The 22,461-nt window shown below is 39.1% G+C and overlaps 2 protein-coding genes, 1 long non-coding RNA gene and 1 pseudogene across 3 annotated transcripts; 2 read left to right on the top strand and 2 right to left on the bottom strand.

The window, feature by feature from the left end:
* Nucleotides 1-31: 31 nt before the first annotated feature.
* Nucleotides 32-1,974, bottom strand: LOC116610672. The gene is made up of 3 exons (XR_004293377.2): nucleotides 1,901-1,974; nucleotides 668-996; nucleotides 32-591 (listed from the first exon to the last, which is right to left on the bottom strand). It is a non-coding gene; the product is annotated as an uncharacterized LOC116610672 (long non-coding RNA).
* A 3,880-nt stretch (nucleotides 1,975-5,854) lies between these two features.
* LOC116610674 lies at nucleotides 5,855-7,126 on the top strand. The gene is made up of 3 exons (XM_048731741.1): nucleotides 5,855-6,074; nucleotides 6,640-6,811; nucleotides 6,939-7,126. The coding sequence occupies exons 1-3, from the start codon at nucleotides 5,903-5,905 to the stop codon at nucleotides 7,099-7,101; spliced, it is 507 nt and encodes a 168-aa protein (XP_048587698.1). The 5' UTR covers nucleotides 5,855-5,902; the 3' UTR covers nucleotides 7,102-7,126.
* Nucleotides 7,127-9,869: 2,743 nt separating this feature from the next.
* LOC125556710 lies at nucleotides 9,870-12,704 on the top strand. The gene is made up of 2 exons (XM_048731368.1): nucleotides 9,870-11,214; nucleotides 12,004-12,704. Exons 1-2 carry the CDS (start codon nucleotides 10,635-10,637, stop codon nucleotides 12,384-12,386), a joined length of 963 nt encoding a protein of 320 aa, XP_048587325.1. The 5' UTR covers nucleotides 9,870-10,634; the 3' UTR covers nucleotides 12,387-12,704.
* A 1,197-nt stretch (nucleotides 12,705-13,901) lies between these two features.
* Nucleotides 13,902-21,115, bottom strand: LOC116610676 (annotated as a pseudogene).
* Nucleotides 21,116-22,461: the final 1,346 nt, after the last annotated feature.

Genomic DNA, 22,461 nt, shown 5'->3' with positions numbered 1-22,461 from the left:
TTAAACGGGGGAAAAACATACGGGTTCTCAGTTAACGAATTTTCCTTCCAAGTGATTCCTTGAGCAAACATTTTGACGCCAGATGCCCCACTTGAAGCAACAGGCGCAAAGAAAGGGAATTGTTGTCCACAACAGTCCGCTTGAACATTTGATTCTAGAGCCGTAAGATCACATGAATGACCCCTAAGCCCCCCGTACACCTGCTGAATCCTAACCCATATTATCGGTGACAAAGTAGAGTCCTGGAGACTCAGCCGGCGGGATGGTGTATCTGTTGTAGACTCGTACCCAGTCGTTATTTGTTGTTGCGGGGACATCCACAGGAACCCTGAAGCGGAGACAAAAAAAATAACGACTGGCAGATTACAGATCCAAGATGGCGGACGAAATCGGCGAGCAAATGTTAAAAATGTTCACAGACGAAGAAAGACCTATCCATACTGCATTTCTTGCTTATAAAATTCCATGTGCACATGATAACTGTAGAAATAGCCTAAATACTTTCCTGGAGTTTGGAATTCGGCGTACGATCATGTGCGCAAATAGTGACTTCCTCGCTCTAGAGCTTCTTCTTGTGGTCGAATTATATCTCTGAAAGTGGATATTTGTAATGAATACAATCCAACCAAAGCAATATGAGTTCAAATAAGTGCCAGAACATACATACCATCTAAATTCATTTCATGAAATGATGTATCGAGCTCATCAGTGCCGTCCGCCGTCTTGGATTTTACGAAACGAAAATATCGTCTAATTGTCAACCTCATCACCGAGCAGACGCAGGACGAGGTCACCCAGCTGGTCATTAATCGGTAACTTTTTGCACTTTGAAAGAACGGCGGAGAATTTTTTTGTCTCGTCATGACCTGCTTTTCTCCCAGCGTCCTCCAAGTGCTCCAGGGCTAATTGCCCCACCATCACAATTGCTTGGTTAACTGCCGATGTCTGTGTAGCGCCATCAATTTCTTCCCTCAGAAAACTTCCGCATTTCCCTTACTGTAACAGAAAAGTACATTTCAGTCTTCTTAGATCATCCAGAACAGTTCCTGATAGAATAGCGCCTTAAATTCTAACATTCTTTCCTACAACAACAACAGCAGCACGAAATTAAACATCCTCAGTCCCGGGACACGGCATTACAAAACCAAAGCGAATTTCTAACAGGCGCCTGAAATTACATTCCAGTACTTCACGCCCGTTCCGAATGGTCCTATAATAAAAAATAATTTCGTACTGACCACAGTAGAGAACTAGCCAAATATTTCTATATGGCGCCTGAAAATTAAAACTCAGTACTAAAACGGTCCTAGATAACTAATAATTTCCTTCTAACCGAAGTCCAGTACCCGAGCCAAAAAACAAATCCTACTAGCGCCTGAACATTATATTTCAGTACTTCGCGCCTAACCCGAATGGTCGCAAATAAATAACTGATAATTTTGTACTGACCGAAGTCCAGTACAAGGCCAAAACCAAATCCTACTAGCGCCTGAAAATATTTTGGGTATTTCGCGCCCGACCCGAATGGTCCTAAATTGCTAATAATTTCGTACTGACCGAAGTCCAGTACAAAGCCAAAGCGAATTCCTAATAGGCGCCTGAAATCACATTTCAGTACTTCGCGCCCGACCCAAATGGTCCTAAATAACTTATAATTTCGTACTGATCGAAGTCCAGTACAAGACCAAAACCAAATCCTACTACCGCCTGAAAATATATTTCAGTACTTCGCGCCCGACCCGAATGGTCCCAAATAACTAATAATTTCGTACTGACCAACGTCCAGTACCAAGCCAAAATCATTCACCATAACGTAAGGAGTATTACTACAGAATGACAAATAAACTAGTGTCTAGTGATAGCTGACAATAATTTCAATCAGCGACGCAGTAATAGTTACTTAGAGACCCGAAGGAGGAGGAAGGGCTGAACCTGCAGCAGCAGCTCGGACTGGGGCCACAACGGGGGCGGGTGTATCTCCTAAGGCTAAGTTCAAATGTCGTCGTATTATCTATGAGCTGTATTCAATGCAGATGTATGCAAATAAATCAAGTTGATATTGTTTCATGGTTAGTTACATTGAATACGACCTATGGGTAATACACATCTGAACAAACAACTATTGGAGACTAACTATATCTGAATTTTCTCCTTGACTGTGGAAATATGAGAGGCCAAAGGGGACGTAACTTATAATTTCGTTTTGACAATTTTTTAAGATAAATATGATGCAAGACAAAATTTATTGGACAGCAGCGTGGTATAATTAACTGAGCCTTTTGCTGACAGACACAAGCTAAATGGCAATAATAGGGAGGAATAATCTTTGAAGATACTTTCTGAAATAGTATTACAAATTGTTCTACATTTTTAAGGACCTACATTTGTAAAATAAGCATAAATTCTCAATAAAACTTTTGAAAAACAACTTGTCAGTTCTAATATATGAATAGTCGATACAAAACATGGCCCATTACTTTTCTACCTCTTGATTATCTAGAAAGGGAAAGTTCAATGCAACCAACACTATACGAAAAATAAAGTCTTATGATTCAAAATTTCACTGTTTTCGAGGGAAAACAACCTTTTGTAGATCAATTTGTATTCTAAAACTCCGATTTAACATCAGTTAATAAAGTTTAATAGGGAATCTGGAAACCGAATAAAATAATACGGTAGCTGTTATTTTCATGTCATTTTCGGCAAATTCTTACCAGATTTGATGTTCCTGCTGAGCTCTTATCTCGTCAACGTCAGGAAGCAAATGAGTGAAAATCGGTATTTTTCTCGCTCGCGCGCAGAAAACAGATTGAAAAACAGAACTGGCTTCAAATTCCAAGCAATATTTACTTCATCGTTTGGTTGCTCATCTATTTGGATTGCACATTTTTTCCCGAAGAGTTACATTTTTTAGTGTTGAAAGGTAAAAGTTCTTCGGATTTCACAGGGTTGTTGACTGATAATGCACGAATTCTCTTTACTAGATTTTATGCCGCGTCATCGCATAACCTTCATCATGTAATGAAAGTGACCAATCCCACCAATCAGAGTGCCTTTACTATCTCAATTATTTTATAACATTACATGATTTTACGGAGGCAAAAGGAGATCTGTATTTTGAGTTAATCCCGGAACAGGTAATGAGGGTTGAAATTTATGCGCATTGCAACTCGATTAACAGAACAGTCCGAACTTTGAAGACCTTTTCAAAAACTTTACATAAAAAAATATAACATAAAATTCGATATGTTATTCCTTACCCTATTGCTTGTTTGCTAGAAGTGTCAAAACCCTTATTAGTGACATGACGGAAAAACATGAAATGACGCTTCAAATAATAATTTCACATCTATAAGGCGGAGAATTTCTTTGAGAACTTAGTAAGTTATAGCAAACAAAATATCAAGTGCGACTTTTTTTTAAATTGATGCGACTTTTTGGGAGGGTCATTGAAATTTGAGCTTTTGTCCCTGAGCTGATACATAGCGCAATGATGATCAAGGAAAATTATCTTAAAAAGCCAAAATCTGGGTATGTGCATTTCGGCCTCACGTTATTTGTGTTTTAAAAATCAGTCCGTAATACAAGGAACCGATGGCCATTGTAAGAAATTGTGTCTTCTTTCTCTATCTCGAATTGCGCGTCCTCCAAGTTTTTCCCGTCATGTCCTTATGAGTGACAATCTGGCTTCACGACGGGGGAATTTGGAGGTCGTACCAAATGACTAGCACTCTAGAATATTGCTTTACTGGAGCAAGAAATAAAGCTCTTCGTAGCAACAATTGAGTCTATCTATTAAACACGAAGGCGCGGTATAAAAGGGCCTAAGCCCTGCCCCCATTTTCCAAATGGAGAGAAATTCCAATATGGCGGCCATTATCAAGAGAGCATAAGATAAGAAGAGACACTTTGGTATTACCCGCGCGCCATGTCGCTTACGAATCTGGCTATTTTCTAGTAACCACCACCCCACCACTGCGCGTGATGATTTGCTCCTTTTATTTTGTCCCCCCGCGGGTTGCGTGTTGTTGTTTTGCCAACTCGATAGGAATGAAAAGAGATCATAAAATAACTCGGAAGAAGAAAACAAGTCTGACTTAAGTAAGCAAGATTGGCAAGTATACTCACAAAAAGCTAAATCCCTGAATAGTTTGACTGTTTTGTTTGTCTGAGCGGCGAAGTCAAGTTAAAAAGAAAGAAAAAACCGACGAGCGATAAAATGGCTGTGATACCGCGTTTGATTCAAATCCGGACTCCAGCTTGTATAATAACAACAAAATACTGTTTTCCAGCATCAAACTGTTGTGAATGTGCTAACATACCAAGCCCAGCCATGCAATGAATGGGAAGCTGAACCTTCCAAAAAATTACAACATGCATGTGGAGATTATCCTTTGTAAGAAGTCTTAAATGTATGCCGTCCCACAAAAATGGTGATACTTATCAAGATTATTAATTCTAAAAGGGGATGATAAGTGGGTTGTTACAAAATTGAACATCTTGAACATTTTATTTTTCTAGGGTGCTTAATATTTGATATTTTTGATACTATTTTGTGACATTACATTTTCCGATATACATACAAATTTCTTTTTAGGTTAGAAAAGATAGTTTGTTCTTTTTAGTTTCACTTTATGTATCCCACACACAACTACTACACTTATAACCCTATTACCCCATGAGTGGAAAACAGCAGGAAGATAATTTATTATAAATTTCACCTTGATTTAAAAATATCAAATAACAAATATTAATAAATGATTATGTCAATGTTTTGACCTTAACTATTATAGAATACTTGATCATGAATATGCAATTGCACTGGCGAGTGGCAATGTAAATCCTTCTACCAACAAGACATCTACAGTATTTCCATCTCTGAAAAAGGTATATTCATTTCATGTATTCAAATGAAAGATCTAGGTATTTATGTATGATTAATCAATATTCTTTTCTAAGATTTTGCAATTTTCCAGTTCAGCTTTTGCCCAATATTTTGGAGCAATCTTCAAATCTAGAGTTTTGTTCACAATGCCAAGGTATGATACCGAAAGGGGTGTTTGATAAAAAATAATCGAATTATATAAGCCATTGTACTACAAGCTATTTGGGGAAAATGACCTAAGCAAATACTTTTACTTTTCAAGTGGGCTGATGCCTTCATTTCCAGATAAAGACTTTGATTTGGATATAGTTTCTATTCAGACTCGTACCCAATCGCTTATTAATAAAAGAACAGAAATAGAAGGTAAGCTAAACGAGACTTACAGGACTTCTATCATTTAACAAGATGCCTGTGAAACTGTAGGGCTATAGATTAACTTACAGTTGAAATGGAATTGGAAGGTAGAATGCAAAAAAAAACTTCGACAAGGCTACGTTTGTTTCTGACGTACCAGTCATTTACATGTTATCCAGAGATTTGTCGAGAGCTTCCAGATCACTGCATCCTAGACTCATCTCGTCCAAAGACGCGTTCAAGGTTTCCATGGCCTTTTTAGGAATGCCCCTTTCAACCATGATGGCTCATTACCAGAAATCCGAGGAGACAAAATTGCCGCCGCTGGCCGCCGATCATATAATAAGTTATAGCAAATGTATGGGGAAAAGATAGAAAAGCTACAATTATAATGTAAGTACTTTTATACCGTTGTATTACTTCAAGAATATTTTTAGCATAAAATAACAAAGAAATATGGTCTGTTGCAAAAAATCAGTCTCCGCTCAACTTATGGGGGCGTTTTCTACCAGTCGCTTCTTTCTCTTCCTTCCCCCTCCCCATAACGCATTGCGCGCCCTCATCTTCCTTCCCGGACATCCTTGCGCGCCCTCTTTTTTTCCTCTCAAGCTTAACGTTTTATCCTTTACTCCACAAAGCCATAGCCACAAAGTGAAGGTTGAAATGAAATGTCATGCAGTGCCTGATACAAGCCCTTTCCCTGGTCCTTTCCCTACAGAAGATCTTACATCTACACCCGTAAAGGCAAGCAAGTCTTCGAAGCATACCCTTACCCAAACATCTAAAAAGGAAGGGCAACCCATGAAGAAAGTTCTCAAACAAGATGCTACCATAGGTTGGTGTCATTTCATTTCATTTAAATTTTATTGCCTCTTGAAGTTCCGTATCTTCTTTATTTGGATGACAACCTATGCTTGACAACCGTATCATACCCTGCCACTCATAGACCTTGTGGGGATATATTTTCACTTTTTAGGAAAAATTAGGGGAAGCAAAAAGGAAACAGCAAGATGTCAATCAACACCCACATTAGGCAGCTGTCGCAAGATTTTAGAACTTTTACCACCCCCACTTTTTGCAATTTTTTTATCTATCTTATTGGAGATTTCCCATTCCCAAAGGACACATTGTATTCAACTCTATTCACATCATAATTCGTTCTACAACACAAGCTTTGTCATGCATTGTGCACAATACACAGCTTTTTACACAGAGGTAGTACCCAAATTTTCTTACAATTTTCAAACTTTTAGTACTGTCTCACTGAAGTCAAGTGAATTTGAAATTTTTTTGCATATTTTACTAAATAAAGTTGTTGTTGTTGTTGTTGTTGTTGACAGTATGAAATATGGAGACATGCACTTTTAAAATGCACATTAAAATGTTGCATTTCTTATCAGAACTGTTCCAGAAATTACAAGATCTTTGCATCCAAGATGAAGGGCAGTGTGTAAAGCGTGAAGATCTTATGGAGGTTCTGGGAGGCCACTCTAAAAACCTTGTCACAAAGTCTTTAAAAGCAGTGTTTCCTCTTTGTCAAAAAAAGAGGATAAAGAAAGCTGGACAACAAATGTATCCTTATTAATACTAGAACTTATCACAAGCATCCAAACTAATACTAGAACACATAACCTTGATCAAAAGCTTATATATGCAGTTCAAACCTTTATTTTGCACAATCCTTTACTATATGCTATAGCACCTACTACATGAACATCACATTCAAGCAAAAAGATGCTGTTGTTCCTCTCCCCATTGAAAGCCTTGAGGATGAGATGAAAGCAAGGCTATGCAAGCTTGAGGATAGAATGACTGAGACCTGGCAGTTAATATTAGACAGTGATAAGGTATTCATGAAATGATAAAAATAAATACAAAAAGCCCAAATAGTCATGCTCGTGAACCAGAATAATACACCAATTCGACTCTGCCAAATTTTCTCCTTTTATAAGACTAATAATAAGAATTTGGCGAATTTGAGTCGAATTCCAGTTTTTGGTGGATCATAAAATGATAAAGGTATTCTTAATATCCAGAACTTGTGCATCTTTGTACCACCCAAAAGGTTTTTTCACAGCTTATGACATTTATCTATAATTCATCTGGTCAATGACATATATTTTGTGTTTACCACTTTCAATACTGTTTGAAACAGTATTAACACTGATATGAAAAACCAAAAAGTTTATGAATGTCTATGGCTCAAAACTTTTATCTAAAAAAACTTTTTTTTGAAGGAGGAAAATCTGAAGCCACTGCTTCATAAGTACCAGCAGCTGTCCCATGCCCGGGATAAACTAAATGTAGCTGTGGTCAAGAAGTATGAGCAGAGGCTTAGCGAGCTGAAGCAACATAGCAATTTGTGTCTCCTCAGTAAGCCCCAAATGATGAAATTGAAGGCAGAAATGCTTTTATTCCAAAATCAATGCCAGATGGGCTTCAGATCTGGAAAACTCAGAGATGGAGTTACAGAAGTTCCTGATGACATCTTCAAGAAGCTGTCAAAATGTGTGAAGGAAGGGTGCCCGTTGCTCCACAACATTTTGGAGACCCTTATTGGAACATCGAGACAGAGAAACCTCCAGAAAACCCAGGATTACAAGCTGAAATGCTCTAGTCACGCCCTGTCTGCTCTTGTCACTATGGGAAATCAGAAGATTCCAAATGACATCCAATTGTTATTCGGCCTACTGTGCCTGTCATATGGTGCAGGAAAACAGTTTGTCAACATGCTTAATGCCATTGGATTATGTCTCCACTGGGATTCTTTGTAAGTGTTGACATATTTTCAGAAAAAAAACTGTGACATTTCTAGAGGGGAGGTCCAATTGTTTATTACTACCCAAGTAGTTGGACAAATAATGTGAAAATTGTCTCAAAATAATAAGAAATATCAACATCGACAATAGTCCACTAATTGGGCGGTAATTAAAGGGTTTCTTGTGTGCCTAATGATCAAAATTGTGACAGTGAAAACACATGCACGCTTGTAGTAGTCATAATAATCCTCCAAAAAAACATTTCAGTGATTGAAAAAATGCATTTCTAAGCTGTTTTGACCTCTTTTCTCGGGGATGAAAGAGAAACCGCTAGCAAGCATGTGAAACAGTAAATCTGTGATACCTACTTGGAACCAATAAAAGTATGTTAGATAAACTATCTACTGATTTGATATATACCAATGATATTTATTTGGGTAGAGCAAGTCAGGCTAGGTTTGTGCATATACAATCAATGATAATTTCTATTTTTTGTAGGACCAGTTATCTAGATGAACGACTCCAGCACTTTCAAGGAATTCTAGATGGGAAATTTCCGCCAACAGCACCTATTATTTTACTGATGGACAACATCAACATGTACAGGGGAAATAAGAGGCACTACAGGCTATTCAAGACCCTGTCACCAAAGATGTGGAACTTTACAGGTAACGGAAATTACAATTTCTAAAACATTTTTTTTTCATGTTTTGCCCATCAACAAGATACATGCTAATGTTTTTGTGTCATCTTTGTGTTCCTGTGTTTTGGTTTGAAGTTGTTGTGTCCCTTGCTTTTTAATATTCATTCATAATATCATACAGGTGAACTTTAAGTGCACGTGTGCTGATAATTCCTGCATTTTTGTATTTTTTTTTTCAGGAAGAGGAGCTATATTACCTTCATTGGAAGGTATAGATCATCTATTTGAAAGTTCAACTACGGCTGTAGACCCCCAAGTTAACTATGAAGACCTTGGTGCTGAGCATGTTCTTTTAGTTATGTCACATTATAACTTTGCTACAAATGTTAATATTTATGGATGTTTAACCAGGACCTACAGTATCTTGCTTGTTACCAATGTTCAAAATCAGCTAATTTCTCTCTAGTCTTGAATATATTAGAAGTGAAACTGTAAATCCCACAATGTTGTAGCATTTCTTTTCAACCTACAGTATCAAACAACAATAATTTATAGGTATAATATCCCTGTGTAAGCATGGGATAGGGCAATTAGAATGCTTATAGTCTGATTCATGTAAAATGAGATAGGACCTCTCCTGAATTAAAATATTTTTTCCTTTCATTTTAGAATCAATGCCAAAACACAAAGAGTTGTGGATGCAGTATGTTGATGGGTATTTGATGATGTTATTGAAAGGTGGCTTAAACAATGTCCCCACCACACCGAAACCTCTAAAGGAGATGAATGAAAAAGAAGTGAACAAATAGTTGTCAAGCACAGAGTTCCAAGAATTTAGCAAGAAGCCAAAGCCATATAGAATTGTGGAACAAACAAGTGTTATATCAACCATGTCTTTGGAAAAGACAGAAAGACTCATTCTTCCACTATCACTTGAAGATAATTCAACTCTCTCAGGTACTGCTGGCATTATGCAAGAATTTGGCAGAGAATTTGGAATTCCCTGTAATTACAAAAAGTCAACTTTAGAGTTTGATGAAACTGCCAAAGCCTTTGACATAAAAGGAGCCAGGGCTCATTACGAGTTCCTAAACAACATGAGAAATCACGAGAATGAAATGAAGACCTTAAGGACAAACCTTAACAGTGCCGATAAGGTACTTGATGGAGTGGTTGATTCAGAGCTTGTGGATGACGATGAAACCCAAGGTGATCAAATGCAGGCCAATTGAAAGGAATCAGGTTCACAAAAACAAGATACTGCCATGAAGAAGTGTTACGAAAAACTTACCAAAATGGTATTCAATACAATGCACTCACCTGATTCCGATAAACAGATGGATCAGTTAATTCAGAAACTTGGTGAGAACAGAGAGTGGGAAGCAAAGGGAGATCGTTTTGGGAGAACTGTTGTCCATATGGCTGTGGAGTGTGGAAATACCACTCTTATGCGGGCACTACTGGCAGTTGGAACCAACCCTAATGTAAAGGAGGGCTGTAGGGCTACCCCTTTGTCACTAGCAGTCCTTGGGAAGTCTACAGAGATGTGCAGACTATTGGTGGAGAAACATGCTTTGAAACGCGGAGTGTTTTTTGGAGGTATGATCACACCATATGACATTGCCAAGGCAATGGAACTGAAGGACATTCTTGAATTATTTGATGGTGTGCTGTCAGTGGAGCAGAGTGAATACTCGTTACTCTCTGGGTTGGCAGGAAGCAAGGATGGAGCGAAGGAAATGAATGTCAGCTGTGAAGATGAAGAAGATGGCACATCATTCACCTACAACTGTACCCAATTCAAGGGATTCCCTATTTCCGTTGTGGGTGATCAAGGAACCTGCAAGAATAATCGCAATGTAAAGCAGAAAGACCAGTCTGCATTTGGATGGGTTGCAGAGATACCTGGCGGCCTTCATGCAAAGGGCCATCTGTGTGAAGCTGCCTTAAGTCACATGAAAAGGGTGGATTTCACCACGTTGTTTTGAATGTCATGAAGCGTAAGAAGCTTACCACAGAAGCATTCAGGGCGAAGAAATTTCAGAAGCAAAATCTAGCTCACATAAAAGAGGCCGTTAGGGACTGCTCTATTTCTTATGGGTTGGCAGCTGTTGAAGCATTCCGCTGCTCTGAATATTTTCCAGATGAAGAAACCCTACAGGAATGCCTGAAAAACAACGAAAATCACAACTCTGCTTTGATGACGGGATTCAAGGCTTTCTTGCAAGACAGTACCAAGAAAGATGCAACATTTGGTTACAACAGTGAACTGTTCACACTCTATGGGCCACTTCTCCAAATGTTTAACGAAGCCACAAGGAATGGTAATGGGCATGCACGTGAGACAGTATGGACAGTGCTCTTACCAATGTTTGCTCAGCTACAGTTTAGAAATTATTGGACAAAAGCATTTGTACATGTGGTCCAGTTTTCGGCCTTGTGGCCACTTGCCTTCAGAGAGATGATCAAGCTAAACTGCTCTGTCAACATATCGGGAAAAGCAGGGCACAACATTGATCTTGACGAGTTTGTGGAAACCTACATTGTGCAACCCCTGAAGCAGTATGCATCAGGTAAATTTTATTGTTTCAATAAGGACCATTCCATTTTCACTCCAAGTCTAGAGATATCGTTGCCTTCTGCTTTACTGCAGAAATATATAGATAATTACTTTTTCTCGTAATTTTGCATCCCAGTGGAATAACAAATATCCCTTCAAAGAATATTTTCAAAGAGTATTTTCTTTTGACCTATTATTAAATAGCTACACGAGCGTAGTGTACACGAGCGTAGCGAGAGTATCAGCTTTTGTCCCTAAAAAGCTGTTGTGCTGTGCATTTCATTTTTGTCTGTTGGTTTTTGGACTGTTTTTTCATTTTTTGCTAAATCTAATGCATAATGAGGGAAAAAAATGAATCTAAAAACAAAAGGCTATAATCACAGGCTGGTTGGAAAAAGGAAAACTGATAGTAAGGAAAAAATCAGAATCTCAAAAGCAAAAATAAATTTTGTAAAACCAAAAGTACCAAAAAAAAAAAAACCAAAAGGCCACAAAGGTGCAATTATCTCATGACAGTCATTTCTTAAACTTGGTTCAAATTTTCTTTGGCTTTTCTGGTTGACCAGTCAAACTGAGACAATAAGAATCTTGCATAGTCCATTTGCCTAGCTTCCCGAATTATAACCAGACAAAATTGTGACAGAAAGCAAAGCAAATGTGTAAGTTACTTTAGACGAAACAGGACTCCTTAGGATTGAGATAACTAAAGTCTTTTACAGGTGTAATAATTTTTCTGCACACTTTCGTAGATTTTTTCTGTAAATGCTTGATTTTAATGTTTATTTTGTGTTTTGTATTTCAGGTCATACCACAGTAAGGACTTGTCAAAGAATAATGGCAAATGTTGTACTGATTGGCAGTGTGCGGCAGTCGTATGCAGGGAAAAGTGCATTTGATGTACATCCTACCAAACGACATTCTGAACAAGACCCATTCCCTGATCAGTTAAAGGGAATGTGGTTTGTTTATAGAGAGGGCTTCTTTGATGTCAAGGGTAGGACTGAAGTAATTCAGTTTGGTGTAAATGATGTTCCAAAGTCAGTCCCTAAAGGGTACATTGGAGTCTACAACAAGGGGACCGATAAAGTGAAGGACAATTTTAATAGGAAGATTCATGAATGCTTCCCAGGAGTTAGGAAGTTCTCCTTTCAGCAGTTGGTAGAGGATGCTGAACCAGAAAGTTGAAATCATGTTTAAAATACAGTCTTTAGCCCAAAACAATGCGGGATAACAAGAAGTGAATATATAAATATTTTATTTTGATATGTAGTGGTACAATGATACCACGGATTTCAAGTCTATTTCTACAATACTATCCTGGAATTTGGTTATTTGTGAGTCATCAATAGGGTGGATTTTAATAGCTATAAATACAGTTGTAGATGTGTTCATGTTATTATTTTTGCTTGATTGATGTAAAGGGATATACTACTGTATAACTATATAGCTATTCTACATGCCCAGAGCACATGGCAAAACATTATATACTTTGGTGGATACTAACTGGTCTAGCTGTTTAGAGTAATGTGTTGGTGCTTACTGTAGTATCTCCAAACCTCAAACATGGAGCAGATCCATGCCTCTTACCCAGAGAACTTTGTAGTCTGGGCACTTACAGCATCCGATAACCCTTTAAAAAAGCTATATACTGTGTTAAAGTACCATACTAAGATTAACTAATCCACTCTTTAATAACATGACCTTTTCAGTGACTGTTAGGTATGGTGTTGTAATGTTTTCAGGAAGCTCGCGAAGATTCTCTTGGAGAAATCCCTCTACTACCAGGATTTGAAAAAACTTAATTGCAATTGATTCAGACTTTAGGACTTCCTTACCCATGCCATAGTTTGGAAGTAGGTGAAAGTTATTTTTCATGACCTCCTTGTTTTTTGAGCCTTTGAATGTGATAGCAGCTTGTTTCAATGTCACTCTTTTGTTTATGCTCATGGAGGTAACACAGTCTAGTGCTTTTATTGATAGCTGGGTCATATCCTTTTGTGCTATCTTTTGTTGAACTAGACAATTTTCACAGTATTCTCGGCAGTTCTGCACATTGACAGCATTCTCTCCAAAGTATGTCAAAAATATATAGGTCTACAGCTTGTTTCCAAGCAGTATTTGACAGTGTCATCAAGCTGCCGTCTTTTTAGCTGTTTGTGTTCTTCGCTTTCCAACTTAGCAATCGAGTTCATAATTTTAGATATGTCCTCAAAGCGATAATAGAGGGTGCATACTGCTGGATCACCATCTCTGCCAGCTCGTCCCGCCTCCTGGTAGTAGTCCTCAATAGACTCTGGCATACTGTGATGAACAACAAACCGGACATTTTTTTGTCAATACCCATGCCAAATGCCTTGGTTGCACACATAACATGTGCTCTTCCACATAACATGTGCTCTTCCACTCATCCGAGCAGCAGAGTTGTGTTCCTTCACAATTTCATCAAGGGCACCATCATAGTGCACTGCACTAACTCCCTTCTCTTTAAGCAGGAATGCCAAATCCCTTGTGTCTCTTCTTTCTGCACAGTAAACAATACCACACATTCTTGAAATCACTGCAAATTATATAGACAATTTCGTCTTTTGACTTCTGGTCCTTTTTAGCAACTACTTTGAAGATGAGATTTCCTCTCAGCGGTGGTACAATTATGGTTATAGGTTCAAACATTTGCAAAGTGTTGGTAATCACTAGCTGTGTTCATGTTGTGGCTCTTCCCGTGAATGCATGTATAGGCCTGTGGAATTCTTTCATACATCCAAGTTCAGTATATGAAGGTCTAAAGCTTGATCCCCAATTATCAATGCAATGCGCTTCATCTATAACAAATCTTCCTAAAACATTGTTGCTTTGCATTCCCTGGAAAAGCCTTTTCATCCTGTCTGTGACAACTGCTTCTGGAGTCAGATAGCACATCTTGTAGTGAGTATCAGCTTGTGAGAGTGCATGAATTATAGCCTCTTTTTTCTCATTGGCCATGGTAGACCTTATGAAACAGGCATTAATACCTAGTGAACGAAGTCTTTGCACTTGGTCACTTAGAAGGGCCAACAATGGAGTTATAACAATTGTTACTCCATTTAAAAGTAATGCAGGAATAACATAACATATTGTCTTTCCAGCTCCTGTTGGCAACAGAATAAGTGAATCCTTTTCTGCAAGCAAAGTATCAATTGCTTGCCGCTGCATTGGCCTGAAATCAATGTAACCAAAAACATGTTGCAAGGCATGTAGGGCCCTGTCGTCAGAGCCATCTGTCTCTATATTTGCGGTGTTGATGGGGGGAGCAACCTCCTGTAATGGCGCAGCAGTGTCTGGAGCATAGGGCTAGAATAAAATATAACAAATGTGTTATTGGTCTCTCCTTTTAGGGGGGGTGGTGTTGAAATACACCCCTACAAATTCTTTAGGGCCATTATTTAACACATTGAGAGAAACAGCATTAATATCAATTACATGTGTTGTGAACATGAAATATAAAGCCTTGACCATGTTGCTCAATAAGCTTGTTTGGGATTTGCACCCAATCCTCTTGACAAGGGTTTCATCAAGTGTGCTCTGTACACTAACAAGCTTTTTAATTGATAGCATGGACCTGGCTTTGATGTTTGCATCTATTATGTGAGCCGTCTAGCTACACAACAAAGCATACTCACCGAAGATACCTACCACAGTCATAGTACAAGACAACAAGACTGAAGAGTTCTTTTGCACATTTCATGGTCCCTTTTTTCTGCTGTTTCACTATACTAAACTAACTGGTTTTTATTAGAACTTTGCTAATGGTCTGGAAAGAAATAATACAACAGGGGCGGTAAGGGGGAGTCCCCGCACATTTCACGAGTTTCAAAATCAGAAATCACGTTTCACGATAAACTGACAACAAGGATCAATATTTACTCGGAAATCATGATTCACGATGTTTAAAGAGCAATGATCATGATTCCCAGTGATCAAATTTCGCCATTCACGAACCACAGCGAAAGTAGCAATCACTGATCACAGTTTTCAATTTGTCCTATTTACGATTCACGATAAACAAAAAAGGCTGTTCATGGATCACTAAAATAACCCTTACCGCCCCTAATATAAGGTTTGAATATTATAAGAGTAAAATCCTTCATTAGAAGTGCTTAGCCTCGATAATGTTAGTGCTCATAAGCAATTTTGAGGATGGGTAGCTTACCACAATCCATGTAGAATAGACCTGTAGTTGAAGCCTGATAATCAATGAGCACTAATGGACTTTATATTTCCAATGTGAACATGGTTTTCACATCCAAACAAATAATATCAAGACTTACTGCTTTGACAAATTTACACTCTGTTATAATCCGGTACACTTTTGGAGCTTTCTCTATAAACCAACAGTTGAATGTGGCTGTGATGTCAGTACTCCCGGCAGTTACTTCAGTAGGGCTGCTGGATCATGCATATGCAGATAGGACACCATAGTGGAGAAGATAAATTGAAAACATTTTCACAGCTGCCTCTGCGTTTCTGTGATACAAGGTTGTCGTTATATTCTTGTACAAAAGCTTGTAACTTTGTATCAAAGAGTCGACGGCCTGTGTGGAGAAATAAACATACCTATACAAAAGAGCACAATGGGTGCTGCATTACATACTTAAATTCAATCGAATATTTGAAGCGAATTTAATTAGATTTGCTCTAAAAGTTAGTTTAAAAGATCGCAAAACTAAACACATCGACATCTAAGACAAAGTAAATTAGTCAATAGTCGAAAAACTACTTCTTACCATTTTTTCAGAAATATTTTGTAAGCATTTCATCGTTTCCTCTGCGTGTTTCGACTTCAGAAGAGCCTCTGCTTCCTTGTGATCTGAATTCCCGTCACTTTTTCCATGTACGGTATGAAAATGGTGGCTAAAGCCACTCTTAGTAAAGAATGAGCAAATATCTGTACATTTTCGATGAGGACATGGCAGTAAATCGCGAAGAAAAGCCGAATGATATGGTCTTTCAATTCCATCCGTCAATGCGTCCGCCATCTTGGATTTGTTTTCTGCCAGTTGTTAATTTTCCTTCTCTCTCCCCATAACGCATTGCGCGCCGTTATATTTAATTAGCGACTGGGTACGAGTCTGGTTTCTATTGATGACAAATCGTTTTTATGGAAAATTCCATGTTTTCCTGTAAAAACGTTTGAATTCCTTAAAGTATCGTTTACACTTATGGATGGCAAACAATGTAATGGCGTTCTTCCCAAAAACCAACAGTCAAAATGGGTAGTTTTAAGTGCACTTCACACTGCATGATCACTGTGTCATTTGACAAATATGTTGTGTTGTGGGAAATCAGCGAGCGACAGCAGATAGAACCAACTAGTACCCCAGAGCTTGACTTTGACACACTACATAACCTGCCATTTAAAGTTATGGGATCCTGCTACTCTACCAGCAGACAAAACGCACTTGAGGAAGCAATTGAACTGCATGATCTAGGTAGACCAGTGTCAGTAAAATTAGCACCAGAGCCAGGAAATGTGCATGATAAAAAATGGAATTGCTGTCTTATTCAAAACAAACAATGATTATAGATTAGTTGGGTATATTGCAAGAGATATGACACAGTACGTCCATCCATGCATAAATGGCACCTCTGTCAAAGCATCAGTAGGTCACATTCGTTTAAGGACTACCTTCCTGATGTTGGGATTCTATGCTGACAAAACCAGGACAATGGCCTAAGCAAGTGGAAAAAGCAAGCAAGAGCGTAAAGTAGCAAATATATTTTAACTTTAACAATTATTACAATTAGGACTTAAGGGCAAGCCATACAAACAACGTTTGTAACGTCCATTATTGCTTGTCAGTTAATTGTTCTTCGTTTCATCTCATTAATTTAACATTTTATTTATTTCTTTATTTCTTTCAATCTTTCTTTCTTTCTTTTTTCTTTATTTATTTATTTTATTCATGTATTTATTTATTAACTGTTATGTTCTTGTTGCATGACTGCCTATTGCCAAGTTAGCATGCTGTTGGCAAAAGATTTAATAATGACAATCAATCAACTTAAAGACCTGCCATAGCGATCTAGCCAATCCGTTAACGGTACTGCATCGCTCGTTCGATCAAAATTGTGAAACATGCTACACTAGTAATAAGTGCCTTATCACGTCATTTGTAACTGATGTTAAGGCAAACAAAAAGATTCATCCCAAACTATTGAGTGGCTAGATAGTGGACCAAGCGATCACGTGACTTTTTGGGTGGAAAACTGTTGCGTGCTCAGGCTTTTAGGTAAAATAACAGCAACAAAAAGCAACTTATTTAGCGCTTACGTTTAAGCCAGAAAGTTTCTTTGTCAAAACGTTACTTTTATTTATAGATGTTTTTTTTGTTGTTCTCTGACGTGACAGGCACAGTCATTTCTGTGTTTGGCTTGAATTTGCCATCCAAAAGGTCACGTGATCTTTTACATTTCTTCCCCTCTAAATCACTGGCGAGAACATTAAAATGGAGTCTGACTTTGTAAAATCAAATGTGTGTCTGCCTTTGTTAAATCAATGTTCCTTGCTACTTTCCCTAACAAATGTGCTATCTCAAATGTGGGGCGGTAAGGCAGAAGGATTTCTGTGAAATTGTGCCCGCACAGTAAGTTGCCCTCTTTGCGGTAACGAGGCCCTGTCTGCCACGAATACGCCAGGGTCACCTCTTCGAGACAAGTGAACCCTGTCCAGCCTCTCCACAATGCCTGGCCCTGATAGTTGATTGAAACTAGGAAGATCACCGTCTCTGTATCGTGTTTTGGCCCCCGTCCAGTAGTAATATGGCAGATGTGAGTCGGTTCTCTTCTTGAACTCGTTCAGTAGTTTCGGCAGTTCACTGTAAAACCCCTTCAGATCGAAAATAGGCCCAAGCATTTCATGCAGTAGAGCTATGAATCCTTCCACGTCATCCGTTGATGAAGATCTTGGATACTCCGGGGGAAGACCTCTGGCTACATACTCTTGACGTCTGATTCTCCTACTTTCGATATTGGCAACCAAACCAACTACAACTTCACGGGTGAGACCACAGATGCCCTTCAATGATCTGAAATATAGATAGTATTGAATGGTATGAGCCAAGGTAAATGAATGTCTCACCCTTTCGGCCCTGACATGGCAATTAGTGTCAGACACATTTTTTATGCAATGCAGGGGTACCTCGATTAAGCGGAGACCTTTTCAACGTTCAATGTGATATTTAGTCTGCCTTTATCAAGTTTTCTAACATTGGCCCTAGGTGACCACCCTCGGGAACTTGCCAAGTGCGAGTGGCAGCTTAATGGAGGTACCACGCTATAAGTATACGTTATGATTAACATTCAATATATATAACATACCATCAAAAAAAACGAAACCTGTCTTCGAAAGATAATTAGAAAATAAAATTAATAATACAATTTACCTGTTTACATCAATAAGGGAATAATCACGTATTGTTCGATGCCACGGTATCCAGTCATCCAGCAGCCATGCCTTCATCTCCTCGTCGTACCTACTTCGCATCTCTTCTGACAACCCACGCCCATCTACAGATTTTTGCCAGCTGTGTATTATCCGCATAGCCCTAGCAGTTCCTGCAAGTATATATACTATTTTTATAAAATATTACTTAGCGGTTAAGGCGGCTTCGGGCGAGTTGTACAACGGGGGGCCCAGTTTTGCCTGTCCAGCATACACTGCGGCTATTTCGGCAGTACTGGTCACTCTATAGGGTAGGTGGTGGCAGGCCGGGATTGCGGTGTCCTGCACGAGGCTTCCTTGGGAGGTTGTCAAAAAGGACCTAGATTGGGACGCGGTCCTGCTTATACAGAAGGCTACATTGAGAATAAAATGATAACTCTTATCAGTTAAATTTTCTGTGATAAGAGAAATTCGAGCCCAGATAAGGGCAAATCACCTGCAGAAGGTGCCCTTAGTGTACCCTCGAGGATTATCTCTTGAGCCCTTGAATTATCCCATTACCTGCATGACCCTGTTGTTCTAGGTAATTTATCACCCCTGGTGAAAACAGTCTTTCGCAATCTGGAACAGACTGTTTGTTTTTCCCAGTCAATGCCTCATATGTCAGGCCAGTATCGGGGTCGTGAAGAGCATCTCGGAGCAAACGAACATCCACATCAGGGATGAGACCTTCTCGAAGGCAGTTGGTAATGCGCTTTAGCAGGTGGTTATGGTCCTCCCGGTGATGGACGCGCTCGCTTGTCTCATCGTCCATTTCAGGCTTGTACAGGTTATCTGCGAAGTCAGAAGGATCCCCTTCTACATTCATCAATGTAGACACTTCATTCCTATATAAGTATAAGGCCATGATGGACTTCATAAGGTCCCCTTCCGCTTCGGGGCGACTTGTTACCCAGGGTTGGGGGAAACAGCGTACGCCGCATGATGTGGTGTGCATTGACAAAGGGCAATGGTTAAGGTCCATTGCGCATGAATGCATGTAGCCATCGTACATCCTCGAGGGGCACGGCTGGAGGGGGAACAACAGGATCACCTAAAAGAAGCAAATTTCTCAAAGAAAAGTATCATCGGTTATTTCTCGGGCCTCCAAACGTCTAGACTTTCCACAACCCCTTCATGGTTCGAGTTAATAGCGTAGAAAGGGGGTCTTATTGTTAGTCTGCCAAGGCTCATGACAGAACGGCAAATATAAAATCTAACATGCGCTTTAAACGCACGATGATAAGTAATAATATTACAAACTCGCATCTTGGTTGTTCAATGTGAACATGTTTTTAAGTACTGAAACTCTTGTAGACTTTGCTTCCTTTTTGGCATTTTTCGTAAGCTCTACCACAGAGATAGCCCTCTTCTTCCCCATCGTCCTCGAAGATTTGAGCTCTCCATCAGTCGAAAAACCTAAAATAAAATCAAAATGCTACGTTGGAAAAGAAAAGCGTTAATATTACGTAAGGGTCGATGTATACTGTGAATACTGATAAGGCGACACAAGGGGGGACAGTCCCCCCTCGACCGCGCGCTCGCTTTGTCTTCTCTCGCCCCCTCTCCCCCTCCACTCTTGAGCCGCTAGCAGCCTACTGCTAGACTGACAGAGTATTTAACATAAAAAAACGATCCACTACCCCCTCTTTAGTTATTTTTTGTGGATCTAGTAAGTGAAAAACGTACTGAATAGTCCTTTCATATCTTGTTGATTGTATTTTATATGACATTGTGTTTTAAACCATATAGCCATAAATAAGGTAGGAGTACAAGATCGTGTCCTCACCCACAACAACCATGCCCACGCTTTTCATCGCATCTTTAACCGCCACCCCCAACTGTCGCAGCTTGGCATCCGTTATAGACTTATAACTCAGGAATCTAACTGGCAAGGCGTAGGGTTTCTTGTTGCGGGACTCGTCGGAAATCATGAAGATGAGGAGGTGTGTTGCCACGGATCGTTTCTTGCTATATAACCCCTGTAGATAGCTCTCGTATCCTGTGTTTCCGAACTCTCACGATTTGACCTTCTCCAGAAATAATTAGCATTGCTTAAGGAGTCCTTCGTAACCTGTCAGGTCCCATGATAATTCCATCAGGCTGGCTTCTGATTGTCGTGTAGCATCGAGGGCATTTTGGTACTGCTTTCTGACGGCTTCCTTACCCTTTTGTAGGAACTGCAGATCCCCTTCCAGCTGCGTAGTTAGTGTCGATGTGCCATATGTGGTACCACCAAACCTCTTGATAAACTGACTTCTCCTGCAGTATTCTTTGTACAAGTCTTGTAGCTCTTCGGTTCCAAGGTCCTCATCACCTGACCACTTCATACTTTCATACATTCATACGTTCATACCTTCATACTTTCCCTCAATCCCTTCCGCAAATCGCAGGCATCCGCCTTCACCCACCAACGACCGTTTTGGTTATTTTCCTTAGCATGCTTCAAGGCTTCCATCTGAAGGTACAACAATAACGTATTTACACGTATTTACTTTTTGCAAGTGAAGTTTACTAAGCATGTAACATTATTTAGCTATTCAATTCCAGAAGAAGTATGGAAAGTGTCTTTGCATTCACATTTGCATATAGAAATTCAATCCATACAGGGACTGTAAATATGAGATAGGTGGGTGGTTCATCTCTGCAAAGAATTGACACGTATGGTTAGCCAGTATCTTGTAAGGACAATAAAATTGGACACTGTAGATTAACTTAGTCTCGCCAACTTTCGTGATAAGCAAATACATAGTTCACCAAAATAATATAGAACGTATAGACACGTATGGTTAGCCAGTATCTTGTAAGGACAATAAAATTGGACACTGTAGATTAACTTAGTCTCGCCAACTTTCGTGATAAGCAAATACATAGTTCACCAAAATAATATAGAATTGACTGTGAAGTTTGCATATACTGTGGAAAGCTTGTCAGCATAAATTTAATGCACCTATTACTGTTTTGCCCAAGGGTGGGGGTGTGTGTGAGGGGGGGGGGGGGGTCGATGAAATTGTACATTTATGGCAGGGAAATTTGGTGATTTTGAGACTTCTTATAGCAGTCCTCAGCAGGCTTAATGGAGCTCAGAGGCGAGTTCTTTCCCCATGTGGCGAGTTCTATTTCTAACTACGTTCGCCACGGTTAGTACCAAATTGGTTTCATAAGGGCATTTATTTTGTAGTGACTGAAGCTTATTTGTTACCTGTACATCAACAGTTCTAACAAATCCTGCATATCTTGTTCTGGATTTGTCTTATACCAAGACAGGCAATGTTGGTCTTGCTCTGTATAAGAAGGTTTTAGAATATTTTCAATATGACTACTAAATTCAAATACTCCTTTACATAAAGTGGGGAGTTTTTTAACAGAATATACAAAGAACCTAAGAAAGTACTTGTTTTAGTAGGGCCTTTCCAGCTTGTAAATGTGCATTTATGTTTTAACATACACCACTGGCCTTGGTCAGTTTCCCCATAGCAGACATAAATTTAATAATTATAACTAAAATGATTACTAATGACTAACCTTAAGTGGATCAAAAATTCCAGGATTCTGTTTCGGTGGCACTTTCGTTGATGGGGTGATCCTATGGAAATTCTCCATATCTTAAACATTCTTTTCGCCCTGGCATGCTTCTTCCACTTGGCTAGCAGATGCATGGGTCCACAAACTGGAAATGCTTGTTCTCAATTCTTCTCTATCTTCACTTTCTATGATAAAAAAATAAAGCATTTCAATTACTGGTAATAGTTAATTATCAAGTTATCAAGAATGCTGTAGCTTTAATGGAGTATAAATCCTTCC

This window comes from Nematostella vectensis, chromosome 8, assembly GCF_932526225.1.
Source record: "Nematostella vectensis chromosome 8, jaNemVect1.1, whole genome shotgun sequence".
NCBI lineage: Eukaryota > Metazoa > Cnidaria > Anthozoa > Actiniaria > Edwardsiidae > Nematostella > Nematostella vectensis.
Note: the sequence above shows the minus strand (reverse complement) of the source record. Positions and strands in the feature narration are given on the sequence as shown.

Excerpts from the sequence above, each read along its gene's own strand:
- LOC116610674 (XM_048731741.1), top strand. The coding sequence starts at position 5,903 with ATGAAATGTCATGCAGTGCCTGATACAAGCCCTTTCCCTGGTCCTTTC. Across the intron at positions 6,075-6,639 it reads CAAACAAGATGCTACCATAG|AACTGTTCCAGAAATTACAA; the intron begins GTTGGTGTCATT and ends ATTTCTTATCAG. Across the intron at positions 6,812-6,938 it reads AAGAAAGCTGGACAACAAAT|CACCTACTACATGAACATCA; the intron begins GTATCCTTATTA and ends TATATGCTATAG.
- LOC125556710 (XM_048731368.1), top strand. The coding sequence starts at position 10,635 with ATGAAGCGTAAGAAGCTTACCACAGAAGCATTCAGGGCGAAGAAATTT. Across the intron at positions 11,215-12,003 it reads CCTGAAGCAGTATGCATCAG|GTCATACCACAGTAAGGACT; the intron begins GTAAATTTTATT and ends TTTGTATTTCAG.